Raw genomic sequence first — 24,120 nt, forward strand, 5'->3', positions numbered from 1 at the left:
AGGAATAATAAAAAGGAATAATAAAAAGGAATAATAAAAAGGGATAATAAAAAGGGATAATAAAAAGGAATAATAAAAAGGGATAATAAAAAGGGATAATAAAAAGGAATAATAAAAAGGAATAATAAAAAGGAATAATAAAAAGGAATAATAAAAAGGGATAATAAAAAGGGATAATAAAAAGGATAATGAAAAGGAATAATAAAAAGGGATAATGAAAAGGAATAATAAAAAGTAATAATAAAAAGGGATAATAAAAAGTAATAATAAAAAGGGATAATAAAAAGGGATAATAAAAAGGGATAATAAAAAGGGATAATAAAAAGGAATAATAAAAAGGGATAATAAAAAGGAATAATAAAAAGTAATAATAAAAAGTAATAATAAAAAGTAATAATAAAAAGGGATAATAAAAAGGGATAATAAAAAGGGATAATAAAAAGGAATAATAAAAAGGGATAATAAAAAGGAATAATAAAAAGGAATAATAAAAAGGGATAATAAAAAGTAATAATAAAAAGGGATAATAAAAAGGGATAATAAAAAGGGATAATAAAAAGGAATAATAAAAAGGAATAATAAAAAGGAATAATAAAAAGGAATAATAAAAAGGGATAATAAAAAGGGATAATAAAAAGGAATAATAAAAAGGGATAATAAAAAGGGATAATAAAAAGGAATAATAAAAAGGAATAATAAAAAGGAATAATAAAAAGGAATAATAAAAAGGGATAATAAAAAGGAATAATAAAAAGGGATAATAGAAAGGAATAATAAAAAGGGATAATAAAAAGGGATAGTAAAAAGGGATAATAAAAAGGAATAATAAAAAGGGATGATAAAAAGGAATAATAAAAAGGAATAATAAAAAGGAATAATAAAAAGGAATAATAAAAAGGGATAATAAAAAGGGATAATAAAAAGGGATAATAAAAAGGGATAATAAAAAGGGATAATAAAAAGGAATAATAAAAAGGGATAATAAAAAGGAATAATAAAAAGGGATAATAAAAAGGGATAATGAAAAGGAATAATAAAAAGGGATAATAAAAAGGGATAATGAAAAGGAATAATAAAAAGGGATAATGAAAAGGAATAATAAAAAGGGATAGTAAAAAGGGATAATGAAAAGGAATAATAAAAAGGGATAATAAAAAGGGATAGTGAAAAGGAATAATAAAAAGGGATAATGAAAACGAATAGCCCAAAGAGGCCGAGATGCAAAAATAATATACATAATTTAATCCACGTAAGGTGCAAAAAATAAAACAAAATAGACTGTATAAAATAAATAATACAAATATTGAGATACAGTTGAAGTTAGAAGTTTACATACACCTTAGCCAAATACATTTAAACTCAGTTTTTCACAATTCCAGTAAAAATTCCCTGTTTTAGGTCAGTTAGTATCACCACTTTATTTTAAGAATGTGAAATGTCAGAATAATAGCAGAGAGAATTATTTATTTACGCTTTTATTTCTTTCATCACATTCCCAGTGGGTCAGAAGTTTACATACACTCAATTAATATTTGGTAGCATTGCCTTTAAATTGTTTAACTTGGGTCAAACTTTTCGTGTAGCCTTCCACAAGCTTCCCACAATAAGTTGGGTGAATTTTGGCCCATTCCTCTTGACAGAGCTGGTGTAACTGAGTCAGGTTTGTAGGCCTCCTTGCTCGCACATGCTTTTTCAGTTCTGCTCACAAGTTTTCTATAGGATTGAGGTCAGGGCTTTGTGATAGCCACTACAATACCGAGACTTTGTTGTCCTTAAGCCATTTTGCAACAACCTTGGAAGTATGTGCTTTGTCCCCATGTGCAGTAGCAAACCATAGTCTGGCTTTTTTATGGTGGTTTTGGAGCAGTGGCTTCTTCCTTGCTGAGCGGCCTTTCAGGTTATGTTTTTTTACTGTGGATATAGATTATTTTGTACCCCTTTCCTCCAGCATCTTCACAAGGTCCTTTGCTGTTGTTCTGGGATTGATTTACACCAAAATATGTTCATCTCTAGGAGACAGAACGCATCTCCTTCCTGAGCGGTGTGACAGCTGCGTGGTCCCATAGTGTTTATACTTGCATACTATTGTTTGTACAGATGAACGTGGCACCTTCAGGCGTTTGGAAATTGCTCCCAAGGATGAACCAGACTTGTGGAGGTCTACAGTTTTTTTTCTGAGGTCTTGGTTGATTTCTTTTGATTTTCCCATGATGTCAAGCAAAGAGGCACTGAGTTTGAAGGTATGTCTTGAAATACATCTACAGGTACACCTCCAAATTGACTCAAATTATGTCAATTAGCTTATCAGAAGCTTCTAAAGCCATGACATCATTTTCTGGAATGTTCCAAGCTGTTTAAAGGCACAGTCAACTGTTTAAAGGCACAGTCAACAAGTGTATGTAAGCTTCTGACCCACTGGAATTGTGATACAGTGAATTATAAGTGAAATAATCTGTCTGTAAACATTTGTTGGAAACATTACTTGTGTCGTGCACAAAGTAGATGTCCTAACCGACTTGCCAAAACTATAGTTTGTTAACAAGAAATTTGTGGAGTGGTTGAAAAACAAGTTTTACTGACTCCAACCTAAGTGTATGTGAACTTCTGACTTCAACTGTATATTGTATGTAACAACAAATAAAAGTACTTATACAATTGCTCAGAGAAAGAGATTTAGTTTAACAAGTAATAAAAATAAAACATTTTTAAAAAAGTTGTTCTAAATGATTTGATCCCCTACTCAAGCACCCTCCCCCTGCTAGGCTAATGACACAGAGCCTTTTTCTAAAATGTTTTATGAGGTTGGAGAACACATTGGGAGGGACCTTAAACCATTCCTCCATACAGAATCTTTCCAGATCCTTGATATCCTTTGTCTGTGTTTATGGACTGCCCCCTTCAATTCAAACCCCAGGTTTTCAATGGGGTTCATGTCCGGAAACTGAGATGGCCATTGCAAAATGTTGATTTTGTGGTCAATTCACCATTTCTTTGTGGATTTTGATGTGTGCTTGGGGTTATTGTCTTGCTGGAAGATCTATTTTCGGACAAGTTTCATCCTCCTGGCAGAGGCAACCAGGTTTTTGGCTAAAATGTCCTGGGGCCTCATTTATCCAAGGTGCGTGAGGGACAAAAAAATACTCTAAAACTTAAGTGCGCCAGTCTCCTGACATGACTGATTTATTCCTGCTACGCAACAAATATTAGGCTACCATTTATCCGTCGCTCATTCAATAGCCAACCAGTGGTAGGGTAACAACGTGAATTCAACAACAACAAAATCACCAGGTCATTTAAATTGATGACTTTTTGCAAATCCAATTCGTTTCCCAGGTTGATTTAACGTCATCACATTGATGGTTTGGGTTCAAATGACGTTCCTACTGGGCGCATACGTCAATTCCATGTCTATTCCCCGTTGCTTCAACATAATTTTGCTGAAAGGATGTGGAAACATTGATTTAACCAGTGTATGCACAGTGGGTTGATTCAACCAGTTTTTACCCAGTGATTTGATTTATTTGGATCCCCATTAGATGACGCCAATGGCAACAGCTATTCTGACTGGGGTCCGAAATATAATGAAAAATACACTACAGACAAAATACTCTACATACATTTAAAAACATGTAGTTTGCGTGCATCTATCAGTTACACATACATGTCAGTACATACAACAAGTAGGTCACATGGGGGAGAGGCGTGGTGCCATGAGGTGTTACTTTATTTGTTTTTTGAAACCAGGTTTGCTGTTCACTCGCGCTGTATGAGATGGGAGTTCCATGCACTCATGGCTCTGTAAAATACTGTACGTTTCTTGGAATTTGTTCTGAACCTGGGGACTCTGAAAAGACCCCTGGGGGCATGTCTGGTGGGTTAAGTGTGTGTGTCAGTGCTGTGTGTAAGTTGACTATGCAAACCATTTGGAATTTCCAGAGTCGATGCCCCCCCCCCCCGTAAAAATAGAATTAGCATAATAAAATAGCCCCATAAATATGTCAGTTTAAGCTAGAGATGTTTTTGCAATGGACGCGTCTCAAACCACCACATCCGCTGATGTCGCACTTCTGCATCTGCGGTGAAAGGTGACAGAGCTAGAGTGGTGTTTATCATACCATAAGACATCCCGTCTGTATCGTCTAAGCGGTTTGGCCTACAAAACTATTATGACCTCTCTATGGAAAGATGAGACTCATGAACACGATGGTGTTCTCCGTTTTTGCCACAACCGCCACAAGGGTCTTGGGACTCGTCTGACTCGTCTACAGTACCAGTCAAAAGTTTGGACGCACCTATTAATTTAAGGGTTTACCTTTATTTATACTATTTCCTACATTGTAGAATAATAGTGAAGACTTCAAAGCTATTAAATAACACATGGAATCATGTAGTAACCAAAAGAGTGTTAAACAAAACAAAATATATTTTAGATTTTAAATTCTTAAAATTAGTCACCCTTTGCTTGATGACAGCTTTGCACAGTCTTGGCATTTTCTCAACCAGCTTCATGAGGTAGTCACCTGGAATGCATTTCAATTAACATGTGTGCCTTGTTAATTTGTGGATTTTCTTTCCTTCTTAATGCATTTGTGTTGTGACAAGGTAGGGGTGGTATACAGAAGATGGTCTTTTAGCAAATAAGGCTAAGTCCATATTATGGCAAAAACAGCTCAAATAAGCAAAGCGAAACAACAGTCCATCATTACTTTAAGACATGAAGGTCAGTCAATCCAGAAAAACTTTGAAAGTTTCTTCAAGTGCAGTCTTAAAAACCAGCAAGCGCTATGATGAACCTGGCTCTCATGACAGGACCGTCAAAGGAAAGGAAGACCCAGTTACCTCTGCTGCAGAGGATAAGTTCATTAGAGGCAACTGCACCTCAAAGCCCAAATAAATGCTTTACAGAGTTTAAGTAACAGACACATCAACATCAACTTATGTATCTTCGTATTGCTACTGCTGTATCAAAGGAATTATATAAGTGAGTCTCAGAAATGGCTAATATATGAATGTAATCTGATGTTAGCAAGTTATTGATTTTATGAACCTTATTTCTAAGGCAACATATTAATATGGGCTATTTTTAGCCCTTTCCTGGGTAGCTTAGAGATAAACATATAGAAAGAGCAAAGCGAGAAGAAAAACAATTCATCAGTCCATTAATAAGTTGGTGCATGTAAGTGTGTGTGTGCTGCCAGACCTTTGAGTCCAGAGGGCCCTCAAGTTCATCCTAGGTTCTGACTATTCAACATACTCGGTGGCCTGCCAAACCCTACAGATGAGATGTCTGAAATGTTCTCTCAAGCTGCAGGGTTCAAACAAATTCTCCAGCTGGCTGCCACCTACAAGGGATAAGCAACCAGGAGTAAGGAAAGTGCAGGACGAGCAACTACTGGAGATCAGATGTACTGAATGCTAAAAAACAAAACCATCCTTATTTAGGGTTTTAAACAGACACTAGCTAGATAAGGTACTTTTTATTGAGTTTCTCTTTTAATGTTCTTATGTAAGATGCACTGCAATTCAGTTTTAGTTATTGTAAACTGCCAAATTGCTCCATTGTGGCACATGTATTTGTGTTTTTCTTCCGTTTGATTAAACCTTAATTTCTGACTGTAACCATAAAATAAAGTAATAACCAAGGCAAAAAAATCACCATAACAAAAACCACACAACATTTGACAAAACAAATGAACAGATTTTTATTATAGGATCAGAGAAAGACAATTACACCATTAAATCACATAGGAAAACCTTTTCCAAGGCAGAATATTTATTTAAAGCCCCCAATGCAGTCTTTAAATTGAATAAATCAGTGTTCATCATGAAAATAACTCCAAAATATATTTTGTATAATTTATTTCCCTGAGCCTCATTTTGCCATTGAAATGTTCAGTCTGATCATGTGGGTGTGTTGATACAAATATAAAATATTTACATACACAGCCCTTATTGACAGATAGGATCGTCTACACTCTGGAGCCTACCCCGCTTACCCTTCTAAAGTAGGAGGATACATATGCAAAGATGATTGGTTATTGGCAGAATAATCAGATCAGATTGTAATGTCATGATATGGACCAAAAACTCAATCCCACCTGAATAGACTGAAATTCCAGGCATTTTCTTTCAAAAAGCTCTTAAACTAAAAGGGCATTATCATAATTTTCACAATTTCAGAGTGTTATTCCAACCCCAGTGTGGAAACACATAAAAACTGGAAAATCAAATGTTTTACTGCACTGCCCCTTTAACATAATATCTTTGCTATAGAATCCTCAAACTCAACTCTGGACCTCAAAGCCAGTTCCACTGCTTGTTTTATTGTTTCCTCTAATCAGGGACTGATTTAGAACCTGGCGCACCAGGTGCATTCAATTAATGATTAGGTAGAACAGAAAAGCAGCAGGCTCTGGACTTCGTAGGGTAAGAGTTTAATAATAATAGGGTGGGTACTTACATTTGTCCTATTTCACACATGTACATAGTGAATTTTTTTGCATATCCTACTCCTCATAAGACACCCTCAGAAAGTGGCTTCACAGCTAGGGATCAGCCATTAATGACGGGGATTCGAACCAGCAACCTTTCAGTTATTGGCCCAATGCTTTAACCACTAGGCTACCTGCCACCATATACATTCATTTTCAATGTAAAATAAAGGAAATCCTTAATGGAAATGTTTCATCTATCACCCCTTTGGGGGGGATTAAGTACCCTCTATAGTTACTGCGGTTAGACTAGAGTGGCCTCTAGTGGAACGGGACTGAGGCTAGAGACGTCTCTCCTGCCTCACAGCATGGGTTTCTTAACGGAGTCTGTCAAGGCTGGTGTCTGATTGGTGACCGTGGCAGTCTCTGTCACTTCAGTTTTTCTACTGGTCAAAATGGTCTGGATGCACATTGTAAGCTGTCGAGGAGAGTAAGGGAAAGATGCAGGGTTAAGTAGTTACAAAGGAATATCAAAAGCAGAAAGAAAATTAGAACAATGTTGTTGTTGACAATTGAAGCTTACTGATTGTTGTTTTGAGAGAAGGTCATGATATAAGGCTCGCCTTCGCTCCCGCTCCTTGTCATTGCTGGTTTTCCAGGTCTGGGCCAGGACTTTCACCTGCTTCTCATCTAGACTTGGGTTATCGTGCCACTGTAAAAACAAGTCACATGTCATCGTAATGCACATTACATTTTCTCCCACACATTACTTCAGGGAGACATAATTATCATATTAACGTAATATAATACGAGGGACTAACCAAGCGCAACACATAGTCATCCATGGAGAGGTTTTTTAAGGAATGCAGGGACTTGATGGCCTCGCTGACCTTGTCACGGCTGGCATTAATCATGTTCTGTCATTCAGGAGAGAGACGCATTCAAATGTTGATGTGAGAGGCATCTATCTATTGAGAGACAATCTCAAACATAAACTTTAGAGAAAAGCAACTCATTTCCACACAGGTCTGGTGGGGAGACAAGGCTAATACCTTCAGCTGCTCATTAGTCTTCTTGTACAGGGATGACAGACTGTTGGCCATACGAGAGGTGGAGGGGCTGGGAACGTTGGTGCTGCTGAGTGCTGCCTTATTCAAGAAGAATGCACCCTTCGTAGAGGAGAGATAAACATACACCTGTTTTTACACACCATGCATATATCATTACTACTTTACTTCTATATAGACGAGAATTCAAGTAAGGATGTTGATTCAATTGATTTCAATTGATTCAAAACCATAATTTCTCAGTGTTCATAGGCGAGAGCAGGAGAGAGTGAGATTACTAGAGGCTGCTCACCACGGTCTATGAAAACATATTTAGCTGTTTTGTCAGATAATGTGTGTAGGAGTTCCTCTTTACCTCTGCCTCGTACTCAGCCCAGGCAGCTTTGCGGTCGGCCTCACTGAGCTCCTCCTCCTCTTTGTGGTCCAGCAGGGACTCGTGTTCATGGTATCGGACAATCTGCTCCTTACAGATCTGCAGCAGCTCTGCCAGGACGATGTCCTGGGAAACAGACACACAATGTCAATCCCTACTAAACTGTTGAAGTAAAAATACTAATTCACCCTTCGCCAAGCCCTAGAATTTTGGTTAACCAATAACAGCGCTCCAATGGACAGAAACTGTCGTCATGTCCAACACCTCAGACAAGCTTACATTTAAATCGTATGAAAGCCAATGAGGGCTATGGCAAAAACAGTTATTTATTTACTTTTTATGGCTAAATAATTGAACAATTTACCAGGAGTACTTGCTACTGTGATTTCTGAAATGCAGAGCCTGTTGCGGAGTATTTTTCAAATCCGAAATTATACTTGTGTTACATTGTTTGATAGCTCAGCAGGTTAGCTAGCTCTCAGTCTCATTGACTACCAAACGTTTCTAACGTTAGCTAGCCACTTAATACACCTTGTTAGCAAGTTATGAGTGGTATTCATAACATTGCTATTGACATCAGGATACGATTTGAGAGCACTAGTTAGCTCCAAAAGTGTATATACAGTTGAAGTTTACATACTTAGGTTGGAGTCAATAAAACTCGTTTTTCAACCACTCCACACATTTCTGGTTAACAAACTATAGTTTGGCAAGTCGGTTAGGACATCTACAGGCAGATTATTTCACTGTATCATAATTCCAGTGGGTCAGAAGTTTACATACACTAAGTTGACTGTGCCTTTAAAAGCTTGGAACATTCCAGAAAATGTCATGGCTTTACAAGCTTCTGATAAGCTAATTGACATAATTTGAGTCAATTGGAGGTGTACCGGTGGATGTATTTCAAGGCCTACCTTCAAACTCAGTGCCTCTGCTTGACATCATGGGAAAATCAAAAGAAAGGTACCACGTTCATCTGTACAAACAATAGTACCCAAGTATAAACACCATGGGGCCACGCAGCCGCGCATCCGCTCAGGAAGGAGACGCATTCTGTCTCCTAGAGATGAACGTACTTTGGTGCAAAAAGTGCAAATCATTCCCAGAACAACAGCAAACGACCTTGTGAAGATGCTGGTGGAAATGGGTACAAAGGCATCTATATCCACAGTAAAACGAGTCCTATATCGACATAACCTGAAAGGCTGTTCAGCAAGGAAGAAGCCACTGCTCCAAAACCACCATAAATAAAGCCATGGGGACAAAGATTGTACTTTTTAGAGAAATGTCCTCTGGTCTGATGAAACAAAAATAGAACTGTTTGGCCATAATGACCATCATTATGTTTAGAGGAAAAAGGGGGAGGCTTGCAAGCAGAAGAACACCATCCCAACCGTGAAGAACAAGGGTGGAAGCATCATGTTGTGGGGGTGCTTTGCTGCAGGAAGGACTGGTGCACATCACAAAATAGATGGCGTCATGAGGGAGGAAAATTGTGTGGATATATTAAAGCAACATCTCAACACATCAGTCAGGAAGTTAAAGCTTGGTCACAATTGGTCTTCCAAATGGACAATGACCCCAAGAATACTTCCAAAGTTGTTTAAAAATGGCTAAGGACAACAAAGTCAAGGTATTGGAGTGGCCATCACAAAGCCCTGACTTCAATCCTATAGAAAATTTGTGGGCAGAACTGAAAAAGCATATGCGAGCAAGGAGGCCTTCAAACCTGACTCAGTTACACCAGCTGTCAAGAGGAATGGGCCAAAATTCACCCAACTTATTGTGGGAAGCTTGTGGAAGGCTACCCGAAACGTTTGACCTCAAGTTAAACAATTTAAAAGGCAATGCTACCAAATATTAATTGAGTGTATGTAAACTTCTGACCCACTGGGAATGTGATGAAATAAAAGCTGAAATAAATCATTCTCTCTACTATTATTCTGACATTTCACATTCTTAAAATAAAGTGGTAATCCTAACTGACCTAAAACAGGGAATTTTTACTAGGATTAAATGTCAGAAATTGTGAAAAACTGAGTTTAAATGTATTTGGCTAAGGTGTATGTAAACTTCCGACTTCAACTGTAGCTTTGACTGCATATGCTGATGGTGAATTCAGAGCTATTCAGTGGCTAGCTACACTAAAGCATAATTTCACCAGGTTCCCGTTAAGCAATTTCCATGACATTTCACCACAACATACACAATGTCTCCTGATGAGCAAGGGGTAGTCTGTGTTAAATGTCATTGTGTATTAGAAACACAGTTTGAGAATATTGTGAGGTGATTTCTTGAATGGGGAATTGAGCTTCCCGGGAAAATGTTGTCAGAGGTTGCAACATTAACCAAGGTAGGTGGGGATTAGCAAAGGGTCAATTGAGAATTTAATGGTCTTGTGTGTTTAATTTGTAGCTTTGGTCACCTTGGGCAGCAGGGGTGTGATCCGCTTGCTCTTCTTCTCAGAGTTGGGGTCATCCAGCAGGTCTGGCTCAAACATGTAAAGCTCTGTCAGTTCAAACAGAGTGAAGTGTCTCTGTATCTGCTGCTGGTCCACCACCCGGAACGATAGAGATTGCTTGGCCACCTGCCGGTCATAGATCTTCTCCTCCATGGTGCCCTGGAAAGAATCAGCAATTTAATATCAGTGATTACAGAATTAGTCACATCCAAAATTGTCACCCTTGATAAAGATGAGCAAAAAAAATATGTATATATATTTTTTAGCGATACTGTTCTAATACAATTGCTGAGAAAACTATTTCTTTACCAAGTAATTAAAAAAAAAAAAAAGTGTCAAAATTATTGCCACCCCTATTTTCAATACTTTGTGCACCCTCCCATTGTGAGGATAACAGCACTTAACCTTTTTCTATAAAGTTTTATGAGATTGAAGAACACATTGGGAGGGATCTTAGACCATTCCTCCATACAGAATTAACCTTCGGTCTGCCCTCTTCAACTCGAACCACAGGTTTGAGATGGCCAATGCAAAATGTGGATTTTGTGGTCAATTAACCATTACTTTGTGGATTTGTGTGTGTGCTTAGGGTCATCGTCTTGCTGGATGATCCACTTGCGGCCCACTGTCAGCCTCCTGGCAGAGGCAACCAGGTTTTTGGCTAAAATGTCCTGATACTTGGTAGAGTTCATGTCATGATGCCATGGACCTTAAAGGCGTCAGCATGCATCAATTCGGCTGGCGCCTAGCCGACCTGAGCTATCCAACCTCAGCTAGCCGAACCAAATGAGTGTGGTCACATATTCCCTTAAAAAACCTTTGCATGAAAAACAAGAAAAAAGCAGCAGGCAATAGTACTGTTTGTCCATCTTGAGATGCCGTAGCCAGTATACACTTCCACAAATTAATCAGAATTAATCTCTCAAGAAATCTGTCATTAATTTTGATGTTTAAGCAGAAGTGATCTTAGCCGCACAATTTTGCATCTGACTAGGATGTTTGGTGCAATATTTCTCAAGTGAAAAAATTACAAAAGGCACTTCATTAAGGAATACCTACTGTTGACCAATCGCCGACGAGGGGGTGTATAGACTTCAGCTACCTTGAGAAAAACAATGTGTGCTCGAACAGCCGAAAGAACACTTGCCGAAGTCCAAAACGAACAAAAACGTCACAAAATGCCATAATATATGCACTAACTGTTCCGTCTGGGAAGCATGCGGGCGCCACAACAAGTGCCTCAGGACCAGTGGAAATAAAACAGCCCCTAAGATCAAAGATCCACCACCATATTTTACAGTATGTATGAGCTGTAATATTATCTCATCGGACCATAGCACCTGGTTCCAATACAACAAGGCCGTTCAGCTAACTGAGTGTTCACATTTATTGGTTGCCCTCAATAAAGGGCTTTTTTATGACAACACTTCCAAATTGCCTATTGACATGGAGGTGGCGTGCAAATGTAGATTTGGAGCCCAAGATGCAACCAAGTTCTCAGCTCTCCAACTGTGGCCCTTGGACTTTTCTGTGCCTCCGGAACCATCTTCCTCACTGTGCGTGGGGACAAGGTACACTTGGGTCCTCTACCAGGAAAGGTTACCACTGTACCAGTGGTTTTAACCTTCAAAATGTTTTGCCCTAATAGTGAGTGATCTCTCCCTCCGCATCTCCTTAGTGACCTAGCCAGAGCCGGGTCATGAACCTGATCAAAATTCTCTGTAGAGACCTGCTTGCGCAGCGACGCTCCCCATCCAACCTGACAGAGCTTGAGAGGATTGCAGTTGAGTGGGAGAAACTCCCCAAATACAGGTGTGCCACGCTTGTAGCGTCATACCCAATAAGACTCGAGGATGTAATCGCTGCCAAAGGTGCTTCAACAAAGTACTGAGTAAAGGGTCTGAACACTTATGTGAAATGTCATTAACATTTGAGACTAACGTAACAAAATTTGGAAAAAGTCAAGGGGTCTGAATACTTTCCGAATGCACTGTACACGTCAACCCCCAAAAGGTTCTAGCATCAGGCAGGTCCATGACTACACAAGTGAGAGGAACCAATTAAGTTCCTGCCTAACAGATATGTATTGGCTGTCTAGAGGTGTAGAAGTTGACCCCCGCCAAGGAGGAGGTTATAAATAAATGTGCTTGTGTAATCATGCTTCGTCTTTGCAGCTGCATGAACCAGTGGGTGAATAAACTTGGTTTGAGCTTTATCTAGTCGTCTGTTTTAGTTTTTACTCTTTTTGTTCAGAACCTAACATGCATGTTACCACATTTTTATACCCAGTGAAACAGGAAGCCATGAAAGGCCACAATACAGTTCCTTGACGCAAGGCACCACAGACTGAAATGACATTTTTGCATCTACAGTACCTATCAATTTTTAGATTTGTTGGTATTTTGGCCCATAAATATGAGTATTTTCAGAAAGTGAACAAAAATTACAAAATCTTCATGAACATGTATATTTTATTTTAGAGAATAGAGAATGTAACAAACTGGACTATGTAGTAACTTACTTTGAAGAGATGGTGATTGGGTCTAAATAGATGTTTGGTCGTCTAAATTCAGTGTACTTGTCTTTAACTGCCATTTACCGAAAGTCAGACTCTTCCCACATGCCAACTCATTTTCCTCAGTGTCACAAGAATCAACATTCACCAGACTGTGTGGTTATCCTTGGATATATTCAAGACTTGATTATTGTTGATATGTTGTCAATTTGTTATTCTAAGTAACATTTTGTTTTGAAAAATTTGCCAAAAATGCATTTATGTACTGGAGTGTCTTAACAAAATGAAACTAAAATATTTACGCAGACTTAATCCAGTGTCCTGAAAAATGGATTTGTGGGATATGCAAATGGTCAATGTCGGATGCAAACCTCGTAACTCAAAGTGGTGATTTTCATTATTATTTTTTTTAAATAACTTGAATCGATACAATTGGTTCCCCTTCACGTGTATGAAAGTTTCAGGACCATTTTACCTAAATAGTTATGCCGACTTAATCCAGTGAACCAATTTTTTTTGTGGGATATGCAAAAGGTGCATATTTAATGAAATATCACCTAATTTGCGTATATATTTTTAAAGTATTATGCTTATCTACATTCAACTGGTAAAAGTTGACTGTGATATGATTGAGAAAAAAATCCCCTATTAGGGCGTGGTGCCTGGCCTTTAAATTTAAATAGTAGAATGTTAATGCAGATCACATTGATTATATTTATAAGAATCATTAGGGGTACCAATAATTTACCTTATTTTATTTTTTATTAACAGAATCTCAGACATTTTTTTTTTTGCATACAATATAGCTCGTATTTGTATATATTTATTTATTTTTTGCTAATCTTATCAACAATTTTGGATGTGACTATATGTAAAAAACACAAAATGTGTCCCACAATCATATTACAGAAGATGGGGTGCATATGAGATGTCATTACCTGTGCCAAGAAGCGGTAGACAAACACTGCCTTCAGCTGGCCAAAACGGTACACCCTGAAGATGCTCTGGATGTCATAGGAGGGGTTCCACGAAGCGTCAAAAATGATGACCCTGTTAGCTGCTACCAGGTTGATCCCAAGGGACCCAGCTCTTGTTGAGATGAGAAACAGACGACCTCTGAAAGTAAATTGGTAAGAAATGAAATCAAAGGAGTGAGTGTGAGTAGAATCTTAAACAGACCATCTAAAGAAATCACACTGTCTACAGTTACTGATGCTTTGTCATGAATAATAAAATACTAGTGTTATGCTACATACTGTGTTGAGGTTTGGCACAGTGAAATTTGAGATGTAGAATAGTACAGCAGTCAGAGACGTACCGCTCATTGGTGGCATCATTGAACTCTTCAGCCCATTTCTTCCTGGATGTGGCACTGGTGGACCCATCAATACGGTAATAGTCAATGTTTCTGATCCAGCTGCCATCACCTACAGTTTGGAAAAGGAAACAAATGACACAATTATAGACTCTCTGAAGAAAACAATTGTTTTGTAACACTATAACATATGTTTGAATATGTGAACAGCCAATGGGAACCGTACCTTTGTATAGGGATGATTGTCCGTTGTCTTTGGCTTTGTTAGCGAGGTCCAAGAAATCTTCAATCATGTCTAATGAGATCAAGGATTGACTAAACACCAACCTGTGAATATACAAACAAAAATTGACGAAGGTTAATTCAACAAATCTGCTCTATAAACCTCTGGCTAACTCGATACTTATTTTTTAAAATACCCCCCCGGTGCCTGAATGCATTTCTCAAGCACACTTACAGTTTGTCGTCCAGTTCCTCTGCCATTCGGAGAATCTCAAACAGCAGCACCATCTTCCCTGAGTGTCCCAGGATGGTGGCGTCAGAATCACTCAGCATTGACTTGTACCAGTCTGCAGCCGGACTGTCAGGCCTGAAACTGGTGGACGCTCTCACCGCTGAACACAGAGCATACAATATCACCACTGACCTCACATGAATATATTCACCTTATATTAATGACTTAATTGTAAATCATTTAAAATGTTCTATTGTAACACAAGAAGCTAATGTAAAATAGACGGTAAAGTAATTTCCTTAATTTAAGAGAGACTACTACCATCTACCACTGGAACCAGTGGCCCTGCTCGCTGGTCTCCTTCCACATTGACACCCTTTGATGAGCTGTTCCACACCATGATCACTTCCACGTCATTGCTTTTATCATCAGCATTACGCAATTTTCCCTTGTTCTCCTTCTCTTTACTGAGTGGGACAAAGGAAAGGACGAAAGGCAACAATCTATTATTTGCATGAGATTACCTTTTGATGGTGAGACATAACCCACTTCAAGCATCACACTGTCGTAGTAATTAAGGAGCTCGGCAGACATTACGCAGTTAACGCAAATGCTAAGCAACGCTGTACGTGAATGCTGTTTTTTGTCACAAAATGAACAGCTCCTTGCAGTATGAAGTCCTGGCACCTATGTTGCTTGCTACTCACATTTGTGCAACGCAAATTTTGAAACGCAATGTATTATTCCTTACATTGAGATGGTGGCAGTGTTGTGTAGATGAGGCTGAAACAACTTGCTTAGTTCCTGAGCTGATCTATAGGCTATGCATCAAAAATAAGTAGTCTATTTTGCAACGAATATACACTGCTCAAAAAAATAAAGGGAACACTTAAACAACACAATGTAACTCCAAGTCAATCACACTTCTGTGAAATCAAACTGTCCACTTAGGAAGCAACACTGATATACAATAAATTTCACATGCTGTTGTGCAAATGGAATAGACAACAGGTGGAAATTATAGGCTATTAGCAAGACACCCCCAATAAAGGAGTGGTTCTGCAGGTGATAACCACAGACCACTTCTCAGTTCCTATTCTTCCTGGCTGATGTTTTGGTCACTTTTGAATGCTGGCGGTGCTTTCACTCTTGTGGTAGCACGAGACGGAGTCTACAACCCACACAAGTGGCTCAGGTAGTGCAGCTCATCCAGGATGGCACATCAATGCGAGCTGTGGCAAGAAGGTTAGCGGTGTCTGTCAGCGTAGTGTCCAGAGCATGGAGGCGCTACCAGAAGACAGGCCAGTACATCAGGAGGCGTGGAGGCCGTAGGAGGGCAACAACCCAGCAGCAGGACCGCTACCTCCGCCTTTGTGCAAGGAGGAGCACTGCCAGAGCCCTGCAAAATTACCTCCAGCAGGCCACAAATGTGCATGTGTCTGCTCAAACGGTCAGAAACAGACTCCATGAGGGTGGCATGAGGGCCCGACGTCCACAGGTGGGGGTTGTGCTTACAGCCCAACACCGTGCAGGACGTTTGGCATTTGCCAGAGAACACCAAGATTGGCAAATTCGCCACTGACTCTTCACAGATGAAAGCAGGTTCACACTGAGCACATGTGACAGTCTGGAGATGCCATGACTGGTTTGGCGGTGGGTCAGTCATGGTGTGGGGTGGCATTTCTTTGGGGGGGCCGCACAACCCTCCATGTGCTCGCCAGAGGTAGCCTGACTGCCATTAGGTACCGAGATGAGATCCTCAGACCCCTTGTGAGACAATATGCTGGTGCAGTTGGCGCTGGGTTCCTCCTAATGCAAGACCATGCTAGACCTCATGTGGCTGGAGTGTGTCAGCAGTTTCTGCAAGAGGAAGGCATTGATGCTATGGACTGGCCCGCCCGTTCCCCAGACCTTTATCCAATTGAGCACATCTGGGACATCATGTCTCGCTCCATCCACCAACGCCACGTTGCACCATAGACTGTCCAGGAGTTGGCGGATGCTTTAGTCCAGGTCTGGGAGGCGATCCCTCAGGAGACCATCCACCACCTCATCAGGAGCATGCCCAGGCATTGTAGGGAGGTCATACAGGCACGTGGAGGCCACACACACTACTGAGCCTCATTTTGACTTGTTTTAAGGACATTACATCAAAGTTGGATCAGCCTGTAGTGTGGTTTTCCACTTTCATTTTGAGTGTGACTCCAAATCCAGACCTCCATGGGTTGATAAATTTGATTTTCATTGATCATTTTTGTGTGATTTTGTTGTCAGCACATTCAACTATGTAAAGAAAAAAGTATTTAATAAGAATATTTCATTTATTCAGATCTAGGATGTGTTATTTTAGTGTTCCCTTTATTTTTTTGAGCAGTGTATCATCTCAGCGACAGTTCAAACGATGTAGCCTTATTAGAAACACCTGCAAAATGTATTTTGTTTAAAAGTAATACCTATGTGATTGTAGGCCATTTTGAAAGAGTGAAAACAGTTGTAGCCATGCTATTTTTCCTCATGGAGTAAATAGGCACATTCTATGCTTATCTGATAAGGGAGCGAATACATTCAAGCATCATATCAAACTGGTATAAATTACACTGGCAAGTATATGTCAGGGCATATTATTTATAAATCAGATTATTTCACATGATGGAGATGTGGGAAGCTAAAAGGCTAGCTTGCTTGCTGTTTTTAACTAGATACGTGTGTGTATGTGAGAGAGTAAATAAATATATATATATATATATATATATATGATTTTTTGACACACACCTTCAAATTAGTGTATTTGGCTATTACAGCCACACCCGTTGATGACAGGTGTATAAAATCGAGCACACAGCCATACAATCTCCATAGACAAACATAGGCAGTAGAACAGCCTTACTGAAGAGCTCAGGGACTTTCAACGTGGCACCGTCATAGGGTGGCACCGTCTCAGGATGCCACCTTTCCAACAAGTCAGTTCGTCAAATTTCTGCCCCGGTACAGTTGACCGGGGCAGCTCTAAGTGCTGTTATTGTGAAGTGGAAACGTCTAGGAGCAACAACGGCTCACCGCAAGATGATAGTAGGCCACACAAGCGCACAGAACTGGACTGCCGAGTGCTGAAGCGCGTAGCGTATAAAAATAATCTGTCCTCGGTTGCAACACTCACTGCAGAGTTCTAAACTGCCTCTGAAGGAACGTCAGCACAAGAACTGTTCATTGGGAGCTTAATGAAAAGGGTTTCCATGGGCGAGCAGCCACCCACAAGCCTAAGATCACCATATGCAATGCCAAGCGTCAGCTGGAGTGGTGGAAAAGTCGACTCTGGAGCAGTGAAATTGCATTCTCTGGAGTGGTGAATCACGCTTCACAATCTGGCAGTCTAACGGATTAATCTGGGTTTGACAGATGCCAGGAGAACGCTACCTGCCAGAATGCGTAATGCCAACTGTACATTTTGGTGGAGGAGGAATAATAGTCTGGGGCTGATTTTCATGGTTCTAGCCCCTTCGTTCCAGTGAAGGAAAATCCTAACGCTACAGCACACAATGACGATTCTAGACGATTCTGTGCCTCCAACTTTGTGGCAACAGTTTGGGGAAGACCCTTTCCTATTTCAGCATGACAATGCCCCCGTGCACAAAGTGAGGTCCATACAGAATTGGTTTGTCAAGATCGGTGGAAGAACTGAACTGGCCTGCACAGAGCCCGGACCTCAACTCCATCAAACACCTTTGGGGTGAAATGGAACAGAGACTGCGAGCCAGGCCTAATGGCCAACATCAGTGCCAGACCTCACTAATGCTCTTGTGGCTGAATGGAAGCAAGTCCCCGCAGCAATGTTCCAACATCTAGTGGAAAGCCTTCACAGAAGAGTGGAAGCTGTTATAGCAGCAAAGGGGGACCAACGTCATATTAATGCCCATGATTTTGGAATGCAATTTGACGAGCAGATGTCCACATACTATTGGTCATGTAGTGTAGCTAGCAAGATGTAGTCTACTGGAAGGCACAAAACTAAGTAAATGTAAAACAGCAGGTAGCCTAGTGGTTAGAGCGTTGGGCCGAAAGGTTGCTAGATCGAATGCCCGAGCTGGAAAGGTAAAAATCTGTCGTTCTGACCCTGAACAAGGCAGAATAATTTGTTCTTAACTGACTTACCTAGTTAAATAAAGGTTAATTAAAATGTAAAAAATTAAACTTTCATTACATGTAGGTATTATTTAAATATGCAGTTGGTTTTCATTCAAATTAGCTTGCAGTGGTGATGTTTTCAATGTGATTCTTCTTTTCCTCTACCACAAACGGGCAGACAAAAAGAAAAACTCTGCTATCGCCTTCTTGTGAAGTTTGCTTTTTGGGAGTCTAGAAACAAATGGACAGGCGAGGTATTATGTTACCAAAAGGTGTGCATTGCTAAAAATATATATATATTTTTTTAAAGTGAAATAAAAATCTGACTACACCCAAGCGTACATAGACACGCATGAACTTTGTGGACCGCTTAAGAGTAGGCTTTAGCAGTATACCATATACTGAGCAATTTGGAAATAGCCACGGGATGTTTTTTTCCAATACCGTCGAAACGGTTTAAGTTTTACCTGCAGTCAGCTTGCGCAATACATTAGGAGATAAAGAAACCGTGTTAATTTCACCTGTCACATCATTTTTCATTATCAAGCTTACCAGTAGTTACCAGTCACATAGTAGTTCCCAGTCAAGAGACCATAGCCTTGAGTCACTTACTGTTGTGAAGCATGTGATCTAGTTACAGTATGGAATTCATATCTAAATGTTTTCCAGCTAGATATCTTATAACAAATGAGTTAACTGTCAAATGTTCTAATGCTCTGCTATTATGCATTTGATTTGCTAATTTAGTTAGCTATAGCTAGTTAGCTATTTAAATAAGTGGTTAGCTTTTTCTAAAATCAAGCTTCACTTGCTAACAGCAGAGAATCCCCTCCTGGATCAAGAGCATCGCTGTCTAATATTTATTTTGTGCGTGCAGCAAACTAAGTAGTATTTTTGAGATACTTGTATATCTTTATGAGCAGGGATGTCTGTCCTACAAGTAGTTTAGGTCAGAGACTGTATAAAATGTTAGCAATGCACTCATTAACATTTAGTTAGCATTCTCTATGGGACTTCACATTTACTTGTTAGCATTGCTAACCTCCGGATTACAGAGGCCCAGTCGGGTTTGAAAATAGCACCCCTTGTGTTCCGTGCTGGTATTACAGAATATACCGTATGGGCCAAGTTAGGTATGAAGGTATGACAATATGGATACCGTGCAAGCCTACTTTAGAGATATTGACAAGGGGTAGCCTGAATATTCATGCTTACACACCTCTCAGCTTTCCCATGGTGCTTTCCATCAAAATGGCCCTGAAAACAAAGAGAATCTCAGTTGGTGACAGTTTGACTGATGCATCAGGATCTGTCTGGTGATGAGAAAATAGTACCTTTGGTCAAATCTGCATCTGATGGGTCTTTACCTTATTTTCTTTACTGATAAAGTTGAGCTGCAGACACCAGGGATGCGTCCAGATTCGGCTGAGTATCTGGAAGTCCTTAAAGAGGCTGGTTCCAGTCTTGCCCCTGGCTCCTTCAACTACAGATCCTGCTCCTACAGACACACATAGCTTTTTTCCCCCTATACTCTCAGTTAAAGCCAAAATGTCTCTAAATATAATACACATTTCATTACAGAGCTTTCTGAGCTAACTGGCTAAAGATGGAGGTTCTTACCAGTGAAGTTGTCCAGGTAGTAGCGATACAGTCTGTACTGGAGGGGGGTCACCCTCACTGCCATAACATACTCATGTTTAGGGGGCAGGAACTTGGTCAAGGCTGAGTAGTCTCTCCTCTGAGAAAAGAAAAACACACTAAGTGTATCCACTGGAGACTGACAAAGAATAACAAACAAATACTTGCAAAAATATTGTCAGTGGTTCTGATAAACTACAAATGAAAGTGCCATACACTCCTAGTAATTGAGCCATCTCACCTGTACACATCCTGCCAACATTGCATGAAGGACATGGGCGCGATTCTTCATGACGCGGACATCTCTGGGGGTGGAGTCTGCACACTGGCCATTCTGAATGGGGTTGATAAACCGATTCCGGAACTCCTTGATTGAGCCTAGAAGGTTCTCCTTGATGAAGTTCACCATGCAGTGGTCTGAAAGAACCAAAATATATATGACTAGACTTGAACATTAACAAGGAAATGATCATGCAAATTATGTTCTCCTAAAATCAGTTTTGAGATATATTAAAACTGAAATATGAATTAACTTGGCCAAATGTTGGGATACTGGTCAGAGTACAGTTTTAATGGAAAGGTTGTCATAGACTGAAGCTCCTTACACTCATTGAGGTTGTTCTGCAGTGGGGTGCCTGTCAGCACCACTCTCCGTTTGGTCTTAATGGCACTCATAGCTTTGGAGATGTTGGACGCCTCGTTCTTAAGGATGTGCCCCTCATCGCAGATCACAAAGTCTGGACCTGGAGTACAACAAATGTAGTGCATTAAGAGTTTCAACACAATAAACAAATGAATGGTGCATACCTCTCAACACTACATGCATAGATTTAGTAGAGGATGTACCTGGATCGACCAGTGTGCTGTTAAAGGTCTTTTTGAATTGTCTGTGGGTGACTTTGAGGCCTAGTGTGAGGTTGCGGTACATCTCATAGCCCATGATCATAACACCACCATCCTTCTGCCATTTCTGCAGGGCAATATAACGCTCCTGAGGTCGCTTCAGTGTTGCCAACTCTGTCACCTACGAGGTGTATGTTAGTGTATAGAGACCGAGAGAAAAATGGTGAGAGAAATGAAGAGGTGGAGACAGGGAGATGAAAGAAACATTAAATACTTTGAATATAGAGCTCGCCAGCTTGTAGTCAAAAAACCCTGAAATGAGTTACCTCTGGTTCATTCAGCCATTCCTATGGCGACAATTAACGAGGAAAGAACAGGGTTTTGGGATAAACACCGAAAACAAGGTCTGAGGTCAACACAAGCTTAGGAGATGTTATACGTTTTGTTCTATGAGATGTCAGTCAACATGGCCTTCATGAATTATGATGCATTTATGTGCTTTTTCTATGTGCTCAAAATTCAAAAAAAGTGACATTAGCTGATCTCATAGAACAAAACGTATAAAATCTCTGAAGTCTTATTTTCGGTGTTTATCCAAAGCACAATTTATTTCCACAGAGGCTTAACCATGGCGGAGTTAGTGCCTACAAAATGACGCCATTGCTATTTCTTGATGCTACATTGTATATGAATAACCTCTGCATTTATTTACCTTCAAAGAAAAAAAAATCGAATCTACAACTACCTTGACTTTGTCAGCTCCCATGTTAACTTGCCACTTGTCAAACTCGTTGACCCAGTTAAGGATAGTGTTGAGTGGACACACCACCAAGGCAGTCCTGAAGTTCAGGCACCTTGACTGCAGCATTGTGTGGAGGAATGTCACCACCTAAATGAGAAAAATATTTCATCAAGTGACTAGTATCATTAACAAAATATACTGTTTTGTTATTGACACATGCATACGACAACACGTCTGTCACAACTCTGACAGACATAGATACCCTGCCAGACATGCCACCAAGGGTCTCTTCACAATCCCTAAGTCCAAAACAAATTTAAGGCAACGCACAGTATTGTACAGAGCCACGGTTACATGGAACGCCCTTCCATTTAAAATTACCAAAGCAAATAAATAAATAAATAAATAAATACACATATACACAGTGCCTTGCGAAAGTACTCGGCCCCCTTGAACTTTGCGACCTTTTGCCACAATTCAGGCTTCAAAACATAAAGATATAAAACTGTATTTTTTGTGAAGAATCAACAACAAGTGGGACACAATCATGAAGTGGAACGACATTTATTGGATATTTCAAACTTTTTTAACAAATCAAAAACTGAAAAATCGGGCGTGCAAAATTATTCAGCCCCCCTGTGAGGATCTCTGAATGATCCAATGTTGACCTAAATGACTAATGATGATAAATACAATCCACCTGTGTGTAATCAAGTCTCCGTATAAATGCACCTGCACTGTGATAGTCTCAGAGGTCCGTTAAAAGCGCAGAGAGCATCATGAAGAACAAGGAACACACCAGGCAGGTCCGAGATACTGTTGTGAAGAAGTTTAAAGCCGGATTTGGATACAAAAAGATTTCCCAAGCTTTAAACATCCCAAGGAGCACTGTGCAAGCGATAATATTGAAATGGAAGGAGTATCAGACCACTGCAAATCTACCAAGACCTGGCCGTCCCTCTAAACTTTCAGCTCATACAAGGAGAAGACTGATCAGAGATGCAGCCAAGAGGCCCATGATCACTCTGGGTGAACTGCAGAGATCTACAGCTGAGGTGGGAGACTCTGTCCATAGGACAACAATCAGTTGTATATTGCACAAATCTGGCCTTTATGGAAGAGTTGCAAGAAGAAAGCCATTTCTTAAAGATATCCATAAAAAGTGGTGTTTAAAGTTTGCCACAAGCCACCTGGGAGACACACCAAACATGTGGAAGAAGGTGCTCTGGTCAGATGAAACCAAAATGGAACTTTTTGGCAACAATGCAAAACGTTATGTTTGGCGTAAAAGCAACACAGCTGAACACACCATCCCCACTGTCAAACATGGTGGTGGCAGAATCATGGTTTGGGCCTGCTTATCTTCAGCAGGGACAGGGAAGATGGTTAAAATTGATGGGAAGATGGATGGAGCCAAATACAGGACCATTCTGGAAGAAAACCTGATGGAGTCTGCAAAAGACCTGAGACTGGGACGGAGATTTGTCTTCCAACAAGACAATGATCCAAAACATAAAGCAAAATCTACAATGGAATGGTTCAAAAATAAACATATCCAGGTGTTAGAATGGACAAGTCAAAGTCCAGACCTGAATCCAATCGGGAATCTGTGGAAAGAACTGAAAACTGCTGTTCACAAATGCTCTCCATCCAACCTCACTGAGCTCGAGCTGTTTTGCAAGGAGGAATGGGAAAAAATTTCAGTCTCTCGATGTGCAAAACTGATAGAGACATACTCCAAGCGACTTACAGCTGTAATCGCAGCAAAAGGTGGCGCTACAAAGTATTAACTTAAGGGGGCTGAATAATTTTGCACGCCCAATATTTCAGTTTTTGATTTGTTAAAAAAGTTTGAAATATCCAATAAATATCGTTCCACTTCATGATTGTGTCCCACTTGTTGTTGATTCTTCACAAAAAAATACAGTTTTATATCTTTATGTTTGAAGCCTGAAATGTGGCAAAAGGTCGCAAAGTTCAAGGGGGCCGAATACTTTCGCAAGGCACTGTGTATATATATATATATATATATATATTTTAAACGAATAAAACTCACAACACAACACCCATACCCAAAATAACTTGTATATCAAAAGTTTGGACAACCTCATTCAAGGTTTTTTCATTGTTTTGAATAGAATAATAGTGAAGACATCAAA

General features: G+C 39.8%; 1 protein-coding gene across 1 annotated transcript in view; it reads right to left on the reverse strand.

Annotated features, from left to right (window-relative positions):
• Window positions 1-5,677: 5,677 nt before the first annotated feature.
• Window positions 5,678-24,120, reverse strand: part of LOC110533809 (chromatin remodeler ATRX) — a 46,303-nt gene continuing 27,860 nt past the window's right edge. The window contains exons 18-35 of the mRNA XM_021618336.3: window positions 21,965-22,108; window positions 21,223-21,400; window positions 20,982-21,119; window positions 20,618-20,793; window positions 20,359-20,476; window positions 20,106-20,236; window positions 19,958-19,995; window positions 14,938-15,083; window positions 14,620-14,776; window positions 14,389-14,489; window positions 14,166-14,274; window positions 13,786-13,963; window positions 10,297-10,491; window positions 7,854-7,997; window positions 7,484-7,600; window positions 7,253-7,348; window positions 7,015-7,143; window positions 5,678-6,909 (exon numbers count right to left, since the gene is read on the reverse strand). Of these exons, the coding sequence (XP_021474011.2) occupies window positions 6,793-6,909; window positions 7,015-7,143; window positions 7,253-7,348; window positions 7,484-7,600; window positions 7,854-7,997; window positions 10,297-10,491; window positions 13,786-13,963; window positions 14,166-14,274; window positions 14,389-14,489; window positions 14,620-14,776; window positions 14,938-15,083; window positions 19,958-19,995; window positions 20,106-20,236; window positions 20,359-20,476; window positions 20,618-20,793; window positions 20,982-21,119; window positions 21,223-21,400; window positions 21,965-22,108 (2,412 nt within the window). The 3' untranslated portion in view covers window positions 5,678-6,792. The remainder of the gene's footprint in view (window positions 6,910-7,014; window positions 7,144-7,252; window positions 7,349-7,483; window positions 7,601-7,853; window positions 7,998-10,296; window positions 10,492-13,785; window positions 13,964-14,165; window positions 14,275-14,388; window positions 14,490-14,619; window positions 14,777-14,937; window positions 15,084-19,957; window positions 19,996-20,105; window positions 20,237-20,358; window positions 20,477-20,617; window positions 20,794-20,981; window positions 21,120-21,222; window positions 21,401-21,964; window positions 22,109-24,120) is intronic.

Source organism: Oncorhynchus mykiss, chromosome 10 (assembly GCF_057628025.1).
Source record: "Oncorhynchus mykiss isolate SJ-2025 chromosome 10, ASM5762802v1, whole genome shotgun sequence".
Lineage (NCBI taxonomy): Eukaryota > Metazoa > Chordata > Actinopteri > Salmoniformes > Salmonidae > Oncorhynchus > Oncorhynchus mykiss.